Here is a 13,368-nt window from a genome sequence, read left to right on the forward strand (position 1 = left end):
AAGGCTGAAGTGAATTTTTTCAAGAAGACATATTTTAGTGCCTTTGTTTTCCAACCACCATAATAGCCACCTCTCCAGCATAGTGTGTTATTAGTCATGACTCTGAATCAGAAAGAAAAGTTAAGAGTTTTGGTCCTCACAGGCAGATTGGCTTATGAAAGGGACAGTGTGAAGTTGCTGACTGCTGGTTTTGAACAGTGTTCTTGTGTTACTTGTTGGAAGACAAGAAACACAACATTTTATAATGATTCACACTGAACTATTTGCCACTTCTTAAAGAGTTAATACTTCTTGCCCTTTCCAATGTCTAAATAATGGAGGTTTTGTCTGTCTAAATTTTTTTTTAATTGACTGGGGTGTAATTTACATGCAGGAAAATGTGGAGATACTGTATATTTGGTTTGATGAGTTTGGGGGGAAGGAATAAACCAGAACTGACCGTTGCAGGAGGTCAGCCCAGAAAACACGAACTTCAAAATATGAAAGTGGGTTTTTGAGAAAAGAATCTCTGTGACTGGCTTCTTGCAGGTGACTTCAGTTGTGCTTGGTTCTAGTTTGCACGGTCCAGGCCAACATCCTGCGGTCCTGGTACCTGCTCGGTGCCGCGGGGCATTGAAAGTGCCTGACGTCGGTGTTGCCCTCAAGGGGCTAACAGTCAAGTGCAGACTCTAAAACCACGGCAGGATAAACCATAATGAAAGGCGGGTTTTAGAGGGTAAGAGGGAGGGAACTGATACGGGTAGTTTCAATGGAAGCTCCTGGAGTGGAAGAACAAACAGCCTGTGGCTGCCGTGTGATGCAGAGCTGTTTGCTAGCAATGAGACTTTGCTCCGATCCTCTTCAGTTTGCTCCGTGATACAAATCTTACAAGTATGAGATGCTCCTTGTTTCTTTCTTCGTTTTGTGATAATAAATTACTGTTGCCAGCTCTGTGTTTGGTTATATAACTGAGGAGAGGGCCTGGATACAGGTCATTGTTAGTTATAAGTGGTTTCGCTAGTGCTCTACGTAGAACCTGTGCCTGGAAGCTGTAAGAGAACTGTCAGGGAAGCCTGCGTCACTGGACACAGAGCCAAAGACTGAACTTTGACTCTCTTTCTTGTGAGTTTTTCTTTAGCTCTGAATCTTATCTGCTAAAACCAATGTCATGGTTTTAATTACATGGTATTGTCTGTTGAGTGTTACAGCTTTAGAGTGGTGTATATTCATCTTCTTCACCTGGTGGCAGGAGGGTGTCTGGTAACCAAATGAGAGAAGGGAATGTGCTTTAAATTAGGTGACTTTTTTTTAATGTTTATTTATTTTAGAGAGAGAGAGAGAGAGAGAGAGTGAGCGAGAGCTGGGGAGGGGCAGAGAGAGAGGGAGACACAGAATCGGAAACCAGCTCCCGGCACTGAGCGGTCAGCACAGAGCCTGATGTGGGACTGGAACTCACGAACTGTGAGATCATGACTTGAAGTTGGCTGCTTAGCCAACTGAGCCACCCAGGCGCCCCTAAATTAGGTGACTTTTAGTAATATCTCTCTCTTCCTCTGAAAACTTTAGAGCAATTTTATTAAAGTTCTTATAGCTTGAACCGGCAATGTTAGCTTATGAGTTTACTCTCTGTATGCCTCTTTGAGTTTTGTTTATTTTGACTTGCTCTTCACTGGCAGCTGTGTCGAAAACTGTAGACAGATGTGAGATGCTATGGACCTTGTGTTGCTGAGAAGCTGTGATTTTGTGTCTTATGATGAGGGTGGGATTTTGTTCTGTGGGGTGAACTGGCAGTATTCTAATCCAGATCTCACTGGCTGATATCTCCCAGCTTACCTCTTTTTGCTTAGAGTTGGAGATCCCCTTGATGGAAGCCCCCAGGAGAGTTTCAGATAATCAGTTTTTCATCAACAACAGGGCAGGGTGGGGTAGACAGTCCCCCTGGGTCACCGGAACGAGTGGAGGAGGGACCACCACCCTTCTGTTCCTGAAATCTTGGTGATGGCCACCTCCCCGTCCATCTCACACCTGAATACTCTTTTGATCACAGGAGAGCTGCTCCTGAATTCGGCTGGTCTAGTTAACAAAGTCGCAGCTGACCCTTTAAAGGACAGTTGTAGATTCCTGCTGTGGGTGGACATTAGGATCTGTTTTTATCTGTGGTTGGAGCAGTACAAGGTACTTTCAGGGGGGCAGTGGGGAGAGTGTATGTGCGGATGAAGTACATGGTAATTATTAAATACCCTGAGAGTATTAGTCACATTACAGACCATAAGTTTTAGTGACTCAGAACATGTGTAAATATCAACGGGACTAAACGGGAACAGAGAATTTGGAGAGCGTGATCAATTGACCATGACAACTGGTGCCTTTTGGCAAAGACAGATATTTCTGGCATTTTTGAGAGCTAAGTTGCCTACACTATTTTGTTTAAGTGAAGGGAGCTAACTGGTGAAGTACTGGTGTTTTGAGAATAAAATTAAAGTGTTTCTCAAAGTGTGTCTTCAGAATGCCCTGGGTAACTTACTAAACATGCAGATTCCTGGCCCTTACCTCAGTTCTGCTGTCTCAGTGTGGCTGATCATCAGAATCCTTAATTCCACAGATTTTTGAAGGCTTAACCTGACTGACTTAATCAGTGTATCTGGGCATTGAATTCGAGAATCGTGTACCTTCCGATAGGAGGGTGCAACATCACTACTCTGTGTTTTTGCCAAAAACGTACCACCGTGTTGTAATGATAAAATATCAAACAAATGTAAATTGAGAGACCTTCTACAAAATAATTGTCTAGTACTTTCCAAAAATGTTAAAGTTGTTGAAGACAAATAAAACTGACTACAGGAGGCTAAGGAAGCACGATGACGAAATGCAAGGTGGGATCCCGGATTGGGTCCTGGACCAGGTGGAGGACGTCAGTGGGATAATGGACAAAGGTGGGCGAAGGTCTGTAGATGAACCGGTAGCATTGCATCACTGTTAATTATAATTGTACTTATTTTTAAAACTAATTCTTTTCATGTTCTTGTCCAACAGTTCTTTCATCTGTATACCTTTTGTTCCTTTACCTCGTAGCCTCGTGGCCTTTAGCGCCCAAGCCAGGCAGACTTCCCTACGTTTTGAAACAATAGTTCTGTTAGACTGCATGCGCTTTTTCCCCACTTGGAATCAGCACTGTTAGGTGGTATCGCCAGACAATAATTGTGGTTTGTTTTTCGAATTGAAGAGTGGAGTATGGCATTAATTTAGTGGGCTCCTCCCAGCACTTTAAGAAATTAAGTAGGATGGAAAATGTCACTGCAGGGTAAAGTGAGACTAAGTAGTGATTGTTTCATGAAACTTTTAATTACACGTGTGTGTGCTGCATCTGTGTTGGGTGGTCACGTAAAATGTCCTTTGTACTGTCGGTTACTATCATGAAAGTTTGGAAGCCCTGTACGAGCTACCAACCTTATGAAGACGATGAAGTTGGTAAAAGTGTTATGTTGTGCAGACAGATGATAAGGAATTTAGAGGGTTACGCACTTCCTGGGACATTTGGGGGCCAGAAATCAAGTCTTTGTCTAAAAGTAGGAAAGTTGCTGGGCTCAGACTCAACCTTTTGGATTTTTAATAGAGTACAAGTCCCGGGCCGGATCTCCAAAAAACATTGTTAAAGTGCAGGCAGCCTGGTGCACCTACAAATAGGTGAATCGGTTTCACCACCAAATCCCATGCTTGGCTTCAGTGGCAGAACTTGGCTGTAAAATGTAAGGGTGTGCTGGAAATTACTGAAAAACAAACAAAAACAAAACAGAATATAGAACCTAGATGAGCCAGAGCAGATGGACAGAACGTGTCAGGGAGGAACAGAGTGACTGCTCAAGAAGCAGGAAGTGGATGTGTCTCTCCCTGCTGTTGTGGGCAGCCTTCCAGATGCTTTAGGGCAGAAGCCGTACATGACTTTTTTCTCCACAACTTCTGTACTTTCTGCTAAGAATGGTTTTTGAATCTGAGTTATCTTGAAGTGCTGTGTGCATTTGGTCGCCACACTGCCCGCAGGTGTCCTGCTCGACCTCCAGCATTTTTCACGAGGAGGGCCTATGAAAATGTCCTCAGAAAATGTGTTATTAGTACTGTTTTTTAACATTTGAATTTTGGAGAGACGTGTCAGGGAATTGCGGACTCTGAAGATTAATGAGGTCTGGGTTTTATTTCTGGCTCTGCCATTAATTACTTTTTAACAATTGCCAAGTAATTTGACTTTTTCTCAGCTTGAGTTTCTGTCTTCTGTGAAATATGAGAGCCATCTCTGGGCTGATGGGAGCATCAAATGAAATAGAAAATAGGAAAGAGCTGTGGCCTCAGCATAGCGCCTTACAAATGAATGGAAAGCAGTCCTATGTTCCTGCCTTTTCTCTCTTTAGCAGAAGAAGGTTGCCTGGTAAAGAGGATCATAGGGATGAAACCTTTCTCGGCACACGAGACCGTGTTTTCTACAGTTATCACAATATCTATAAGGGAAGGAGCTTGAGGTTATCACATCATCTTGACTTGAGGCGAAACTCAGTGCTTTAGGAATTTTTGTAAAAGGATGGGTATTGAATTGAGTTTTCCCAAGACCATTTAATCAAAAACTTTTTAGCCCGATTGTCTGCTCTCTGGCCGTCAGCTAACAAGGTGATTCAACCAGGCCCTTTCAGTTCAAATCAAATCCTTTGGAACCAGCCCATGTAGTTTTAACTTAGTTTCATTTCCTGGAGGGGTAGGATGTAAGGGGTTTTTCCCCCCTTACTTTCCCATAAAAGAGTATTTGGCTCCTGCACTGCAGCAAATTTCAACAAGATGAGAGGACGAATCTTTTTGGAAATCACGGTCTCCTCCTCATTCACATGGTGGGAGGGGTTTTAAAGTCCCTCTGACAGCTTTCTAGGTGAGCATTCACTAGTCTGTCTTTTTTCCTTTCCCAGCAGTGTTCCCTCTTTTTTCTGGCCTGAAGACAGGTGAACATTCATGAATTCTCTCTTCCCTTGTGTCCATAACTGATATATTCCCTAGAGAGTTATATTTTAATGAGATTGTCATATAATTTACCCCCCCCCCAACCCCAGTCCATGATATTTTAGGACAATGCATTTTTATTTTTTCTACTTCTATCCTGAAGAAATTCTTAACAGGGTATTTAAGTCAGGTGATATAAATGGGACCTAACGAAACAGACTCGTAAAAATACTTTAAAGAACTATGGTGCTGAAATTGGTTTCCTTCCTAGTTCAAAACTAGTTTCAGAAACTGCATGAATGGCCTTTATTTTCTTCCGTGTGGCACACACGACTATAATTTCGCATGACTATTTATGGTCTGTACAGCCCTTTCTAGCTTCCCTTTTTTTTTTTTTTTTTTAAATGTCAACTGAATACGTGTTTCTTTAATGGAAAATGTTCTATTTTGGGGATACTGCTTTTCCTTAGACAAGTAGTGGAGTTGGCCAGTGTGTATAAGGATGTTGGGGGGGGGGTTGCAAGATTGGGGAGTATTAGTGGATTGACAGCTTGGCATGACAGTCCTGGGGATGACTCCTGAATACAAAGCCTTCTTTTTATCCAGGATTAAAAACTGCTATACCTCATATTGCATATTCTTTTTTTTTTAAGGAAGATTTTCTTCTTTTTTCTTAACATATGGCAGAATAGTCCTGAATTGGATGCCGAAAGTTTCAAACCTAGGTGGTTTTGAAACAAGAGAAAGGTGGTTCATTAACAGGCTTTTCCAGGTGGGGAGGCAAGGCAGCTTTGACCTTGGTAACCACAGGGGAGAGTGCGACGGGCTGAACACTCGCCATGTTGCGCGGGCTACAGCTTGACAGTGGATGGAGCACACACCGCAGTCGCGAACACGCGACTGCAAAACGCGGTTTGGGCATCACACTCACCGTGTGATTTAGTTGTATTGTGACCTCATGTCTGATTGTCCTGTTACCCTAAGGGCTCTCTTATTTAAAAATAGGCAATTGTTTTTCTCTTCCTGAAGACAGAATATTAACTTTCCCATGCCACCTTCCCTTCCACTCCCTACCAGCTGTAGAATGAATGCCCTCCTCTCACCTTGGTGCTTCCGTAAACATTGATTTTTACCTTTTTGTGTCTAGCACGTATAGATAGTTACTGTGTTCATCACAGAGCATGGGGTCACGTATCCATATGCAGGCGAGGAAAGCCAGGGTTTATTTTTAAATGCCTGTTTCTAAACCCAGTTTAGAACACGCCAGGTATCAGTCAGAAAAACTCCAGATGTGTTGCGGATTCTGGACCAGAGCTCTGGCTTATCAGTGGGATTTTGTTGCATTTTGTCATTGTAGCCTGAGATTCCTGAATGCGTCTGCCAACAAACTGGAAACCCTTCCGCCAGCCACTCTGTCGGAAGAGACGAGCAGCATCCTGCAGGAGTTGTATTTGACAAATAACAGCCTCACAGATAAATGTGTGCCCTTGTTAACAGGACACCCCCACCTAAAGATCCTTCACATGGCCTATAACCGACTTCAGAGTTTTCCAGCAAGGTAACGGAAGGTCACAAAGTGTTCTCCGGTGCATTTCTGAAAGTGGGTTCACAGGTGGAAAGGCAAAAGCTAAAATGTTTATTTCCCAGATAAAGTAAAGCTTGTCCCTCCTGAGTTCACAGTTGTCTTTCATATCAGCTGTGATTAACATTTCCCTAAAGAGAAATGTGTTCGCTTTTCTCCTGTGAATGCATCCACGGACCCAATCACTATGGCATTTTTATGATTTTGAAATAAGGTATTGTTATTTCGTGGGCATGTTTTTTCTTTTGGTTCTTTTTAACCAAATTATTATTCTGTTTAATTAGCCTAATACGGTGTGTGGGAATTGGAACGTAAACCAGGAACCTGACGGTTCTTAACTACCAGTCTTTGTATTTGTGCTGTGGTATAAAAAGCCACAGTGGCCTGTCTATGTGACCAGAGACACCATGTCATATTACAAACAACTTCTGGCTCTCAGAATATTCCATTTTTAATTCTGTTGTAATCTGAACTTGTAATTGGGGGGGGCAGTGGCACGGTGTCTAACTTGGGGTGAATCTACACACCCAGCCTGCCACAAAGGAAATACTCCACGTGCGTGTCACTGCCGTTTGTCCATCTCACAAGTTAGGACCTGGAACACACACACGCCCAGCACAGAGGCGACCGCTAGCCCCTTCTGGCATTCTGCTGCTAGCTCCAGCTGAGCACCGGGCAGAGCAAGAAATAGTGGCACGGCTTCCCTCTGCCGCCCTCAAGGCTACGAGCCTATCGAAACCTCACTAAGTGAGGAAGGCCAAATATGCATGGACTTAAAGCATTGCTCTGGGGTTTTTTTGTTGTTGTTGTACATATTTATTTCTGTATTGTTTCCTCTCGTTTGATATTAATGATTAAACCTTCTTTTTTTTTTTCTATGTACTTTACTTCTGTATACTTTTTTTTTTTTTACTTCCATGTACTTTTACTGTGTACATAGTATTTTACTGTGGAATGAGGAGATGATATTTTTGGAAGAAAACATGGCAATCACCTAACAATAATATCTCTGAAAGGACTCCTCATCCTATTTGAGAGGCAGAGAAGCCCTGAAGGAGAAACTACCACCAACTCAGATTTCGATAGTAGCCTCCAGTGACCCATGCCAGTTGTAATCACCCTACATACAGAGAATTTTTTATGTACCTCATAAAAATGCATTTTGCTACAATTTCTGTCTCCCTATGGACTGTGATGTAGCACAGGTGCCCCCTAAAGACCCCAAGTTCCTCAAGAGTCAGGACTGTGATTTGTCACCTTCAGTCCCGTGTATATATGAGGTCTGGTCTGGGGCAGACACTCCACAAATGTTTCCCAAATTAAAGAACATGCTCCAGCGGTCTAGTCCATTGGTCGCCTTCTTTGTATGTGGAGGAATGGAAACTTGCTTAAGTTTTTTCTTGGGCCCGATTTCTATACTTTTGGTCATTTTCCATGCCCCATTACTCATGGATTTCTCCATATTTCTTTCCACATATGATAACAGCATATTCAAGTAATAGTCTCACAAATTCAGGCAGTCGGAGCTCAATCCCTTCACAGTCTGTGTACACAGTGTTGTTTGTAGCATATCCTGATTCCTGTTCAGGATATTAAAAGACCTGATGTCATAAAATGAAAACTTAGTTCTTACTGTATCTTCAGAATATATTAATTTTCAAGATAAATAAGATAAATTTTATATTTGAGAGATGACAGAAGGAAAAGTAAATAAAAGGATTTCTTGCTAAATTTTTTTTTGAAGGCTTATTATGACAAATGAAACCATAACAAACAGAGGAGATACCAACAATTGTAAACTACATGATTCAAAGTTTGAGTTATACTTACTGGAAATCCTGCAGTTTTTGGAGCCCAGCATCACCAGTAGTAGAGAAAGGGTCAGAGGAGTGGTAGATGCTATTACAGGATTATAGAGGTGCACGGTTTTTTCCCTCCACATTTGCAGAAAAGGCAAGAAACCCTAACAAATTTTCTTTATTTGGTTACTATAATTATTGGTTAATATTACTAAGATCAACTATAGATTAAGACTGAACAATAAAAGACATTCTTTTAACCGTTGTTTGTTTTTTTTTTTAATGTTCATTTATTTCGAGAGAGATAGAGGGAAGGGCAGAGAGATAGGAGAGAGAGAATCCCAATGGGCTCTGCTCTGTCAGCACAGAGCCCAGCATGGGGCTTGAGCTCACAAACTGCGAGATCATGACCTGAGCTGAAATCAGGACTTGGATGCCACCACAATAAAAGACATTCTTAAACAAAAGTGTTCAATGTATTAGGACGTGTTATTAAAGTAAGGTTAGCAAGAGTCCTCCTTGGCAGATATTTAACAGGAGGTGAAAGGAATTTCTTTTGGGCACGGTTTGAATTTGGGCCCTGCCAGGTCCAGAGATGGTCCAGATGGTACTCCCACCATCTTGTCATCACAGATGATGTCACAGGAATCTGGGGAGTGGGGTTTTGGGGAAAGCATGTCTTCATATGAGCAAACGCCCTGGGCTACGCTGCCTCCCCTGACCTTTCAGAGCCAATACAAAGACAAGTCTTTCTCTCAAACTGAGCTTTTTTTTTTTTTCTTTTGCTTTTTTTTTTTTAACATTTATTGTTGAGAGACAGGGAGACACAGACTGTGAGCAGGGAAGGTGCAGAGAGAGAGGGAGACACAGAATCTGAAGCAAGTTCCAGGCTCTGGGCTGTCAGCACAGAGCCCGATGTGGGGCTTGAACTCATGAACTGTGAGACCATGACCTGAGCTGAAGTCAGATGCTTAACCCACTGAGCCACCCATGTGCCCCTCAAACTGAGCTTTTTTAAAGCACTTCCAGTGGATTAATGCTAACTTACCCACTTGAGTAGGATTTTTATTGGCGTTGAGACTAAGCTACATAGCAAAGCGATGGTTGCCAGGATAACTTAATTCACACACAGAGTTTTAAGAGGAAAGAGACATCCATTTTTCTTTTTTTGCTAATTTGAACAGTTGAAGTTAATGGTTTGTGTTTTATACTAGGAAAGGAGGTGTTAAACTACTTTGATACTCAAAACCAGTAGTGAAAATGGTCTTAAGATTTTTTTATTTTTTATTTTTTTAGGGAGAAAGAGAGAACAAGCAGGGGAGGGGCAGTGAGACAGGGAGAGAGAATCCCAAGCAGGCTCCGTGCTGTCAGTGCAGAGCCTGACACGGGGCCTGATCTCACAACCATGAGATTGTGACTTGAGCCAAAATCAAGATGGAGACATTTAACTGACCGAGCCACCCAGGCACCCGGGTCTTGTTTGTTAAAATGATGATTACAAGTGAATCTTTTATTTTTTAATTCCAGTATAGTTAACACACAGTTATATTATACAGTGAATCTTTAAAGAATCTTTAGGTTCATAGTAAATTCCCTTTTTATTCTTGTTATGTATTATTATTTTTTAATTGCCTTGTGATTATTTTACGACCTGCTCCCCCTTGGATTTTCCTTTCTTTAGTAAAATGGCAAAACTGGAGGAACTTGAAGAAATTGATGTCAGTGGGAATAAACTGAAAGCCATCCCGACCACTGTCATGAATTGCAGGCGTATGCACACCGTGATTGCACATTCTAATTGCATTGAAGTCTTTCCTGAAGTGATGCAGCTCCCAGAAATCAAGGTACGTGGTCCGACTCCGTAGCCTCCAAGAGCAGGTCACAGGAGAGAATTGCTTTCTCTAATTCATCAGTTCAGGATGTCTGCACCTTTGTTGGATTGAAGACTCTCAGTTGACGTTGTCCCATCTTTTCCAACCACTGGGCTACGCTGCCTTGTCAGCAGAGGGAAAAACCAACAGCGATAAATAAAAAACACAGGATCAGGAGTTGGGAAAGTGATACTCTGGGCTCTGTGCATAACTAGCTGTGTGAATTGAGGCTAACCATATAGTCACCTAACTCTTTCCCATCTAACGATACTTGTCCTCATTTCCAGGGTGGTTATGAGGCTCAAAGAGTAGGTCACTCAAATGCCTGACAGCAGTTTGAAAAAGTTAACAAACTGCATGCTCCTCCCCCAGACTCACGCGATTAAATCGTATCCACCAGCACAGCACCCAGTTAGTACTAATTCCCTTGATAGATCCAGCATCGTTCCCATCCCCAAACATTCATTTCAATTTAATGAAACTAGCAGAAGAGCTGTTATTCCCATCTGATGTGAGGTGCTGAAAAACAAAGGGATTTGTGTCCATGAAGACCGTAAATTGGCGGCAGAAACAGTCTGCAATTCGTGACTTCTGCCTCAGGGTAGATCATAGGATGAAACCAGCCTGCCAGAATGAAAGCCACGTAACAACTTCTTATTCATGATTTTTGGTGCAAAAGTAAGAAGTTATTTACATATAATGTATTTTTTCATTTGTATCTTAGCATTTCTGGTCGTCAGTTTTGTGCTTAGTAAGAAATAACTCCGTGGTTATAGACTTGGAGCACATTTTAATCTCCTAAAAAGGAACCAAAGTCATCTTTCTTGGCCACCCTCCAGGCACTTTCTGTTATGATCTTTATGTATCAGATTTAAGACATTATGTAGACGTTTGAAGACACTTTATTTTCTTTAACGTTTGTTTATTTTTGAGAGAGAGAGACAGAAAGCAGGGGAGAGGCAGAGAGAGAGAGGGAGACACAGAATCCGAAGCAGGCTCTGGGCTCTGAGCTCTCAGCACAGAGCCTGACGTGGAGCTCAAACTCATGAACCGTGAGACCATGACCTGAGCTGAAGTCAGACGCTCAACCGACTGAGCCACCCAGGCGCCCCCACTGAAGACACTTTAAGTAGCATGCGTAATCTTTCACTACGGTGGTTTTTATCCATTTACATGGTTGAGGTATATACAAGTCATTTTCTAAGTATGTGCATGCTTTGGGCCGTGATGTATTTTACCTAGAGCACACTATCACTTCATACATCACTGGCATTTTAGAACATTGGTTATAAGCTCATAGACATAGTTTACTTCTGCTTTCCATATAGTACCTTTCACAAGGGTGAAGAGGCAGGGCTCTGAAAGGAAACAGACCTGGAATTTTATTCCAGCTAAAAGTTCCTTAACTGCTTCATTTCCTCATATGTAAACTGAGGGAAGACTAGTCCTTCCTTTACAGTATTGCTGTGAGGATGAGTGAAATACTCCGTGTGAACATTTGGAATAGGAGTGGCACGCAGGAAGAACTCTGTAATGTTAGCTATAATTAATACACTCCTGATGTGGTTCAGCTGTGATTATATGCAGCAGCTATTCTGCCTGATGACCATCAAAATCTGGAAATTTGTTACGTAAACAAATACTTCTTTGCCTCCAGCACTGGCACGAGGTTGACAGCTAAGCTTCCCAGGGCTCCTGTCCTGCCCATTACTGGACACGGGGGCTGTGCTATGACAGGGACCTATTAAACTGGTCTCTGTGCACCGTGCCCGGTGGGGCACCAGCTCGAGAAGGGAAGAGTCACAAGAACAACCTCCCGTTTGCTGGTCTTACTTTCTGCACCTGTCTTGTAGTGTTTTCTTACTCGAAATTGTAGATTGGGTTTTTTTTTTTTCCCCAAGTATCTGGTTTAAAGTACAGATAGACATTTAAACTTTTCAGGCTTTAGCTAGATTTTGCAAAATCTGACTCTTCTTCTGTGAAACCGAATCCTCTCCAAGACCCGTGCTTGCCTTCCTGGATTCTAAAGTCGGTCGGCGCCTTGTAAATCTGTTTAACGCCTTCCCCTGTTGCCTTCGCTCTGTTTGACTTTATCGCTCCTTTAAAGGTTTTACTTCTGGTATTGCTTTTTTAATGGTTTTCTTTCTTTTGTTCCTTGATTTTTCTTTTTATCCCAGCTACTATATCTTAGCGTTCTCCGTATGTTAACAACATCCGGTCTTTACCGCGCAGCGCTTCCATTACCAGCAGATAGCGGTTTTGTTGTCGGGGTTTGCTCTGGGATGGGAGTGGCGGTGGGCACCATCTCGCATCCTTTATGTACAGAAGTATCCGTTTTGCAGCCCTGGGCAGCTAGTGTCGAAAAAGTAGTAGATCTGTTGTTTTAGAACTCTGAGCTGAAATGTCATTGTCTCACATGAGAATATTTTAAATTGCTGTGTAAGCAGGTACACACATTTAAACCAAGAAAATTCTTGGTAAAAAGAGTTGCTGCATCTCAAGTGAAAAAACACCTGTGCGCCTCTTCACCGCGAACTGAGCTCTAAATTAGCATGTTTTTAATGTAAAAGAGATAATTTTTATCCTCAGTTGAAACACTCGGCCTATACTAAAATTTCATTGTTGAGTTAATAACCCTAGATTATATTCCTATTGCTTCTTGAAAGTAAAGTGCCATAATTATAAAGTTTATCATAAATGAAGATCCTTGCAGTTATAAAACCTGAGCAGGTAACATGATTTAAAGAGGGACAGGCCCTGGTATATTTAACTAGCTTGTTCTCTCCATACAGTCTCATCTTGTAAGACGTTAAAGGAAAGTGCTTATTCACAGCTTTGTTACCGAAGCTTCAAAGCCAATTACTACTTAAAAGGGTAAATAAGTTCCCCTACTAAAATATATATGCTAAAATATATTTTTTTTAACTTGAGGAACTAAGCCACTATTCTTGTACCCCTAAAACAGGCTGTATGCACCCTCCTCTATTTTATCTTGGATAAAATTTAGGTCTGGCCTCTTCTCATGTTGGTACATTCAGTGACATCTGCTCATCCTCCAGCATCAACTTCTGTACTTGGGCAGGAAGGTCATATAAGTTGGTAGTAGGAAAAAGTATCCTTTCAGAATTTTCCAGTGAGCCCATGTGGACCCAGTGCCAGA

General features: G+C 42.0%; 1 protein-coding gene across 1 annotated transcript in view; it reads left to right on the plus strand.

Moving 5' to 3' along the window:
- Positions 1-13,368, plus strand: part of PHLPP1 (PH domain and leucine rich repeat protein phosphatase 1) — a 215,499-nt gene that overhangs the window by 177,212 nt on the left and 24,919 nt on the right. Inside the window, exons 11-12 of the mRNA XM_047827890.1 lie at positions 6,314-6,514; positions 10,019-10,181. Of these exons, the coding sequence (XP_047683846.1) occupies positions 6,314-6,514; positions 10,019-10,181 (364 nt within the window). The remainder of the gene's footprint in view (positions 1-6,313; positions 6,515-10,018; positions 10,182-13,368) is intronic.

The sequence above is a fragment of the Prionailurus viverrinus genome, chromosome D3 (genome assembly GCF_022837055.1).
Source record: "Prionailurus viverrinus isolate Anna chromosome D3, UM_Priviv_1.0, whole genome shotgun sequence".
Classification (NCBI taxonomy): Eukaryota; Metazoa; Chordata; class Mammalia; order Carnivora; family Felidae; genus Prionailurus; species Prionailurus viverrinus.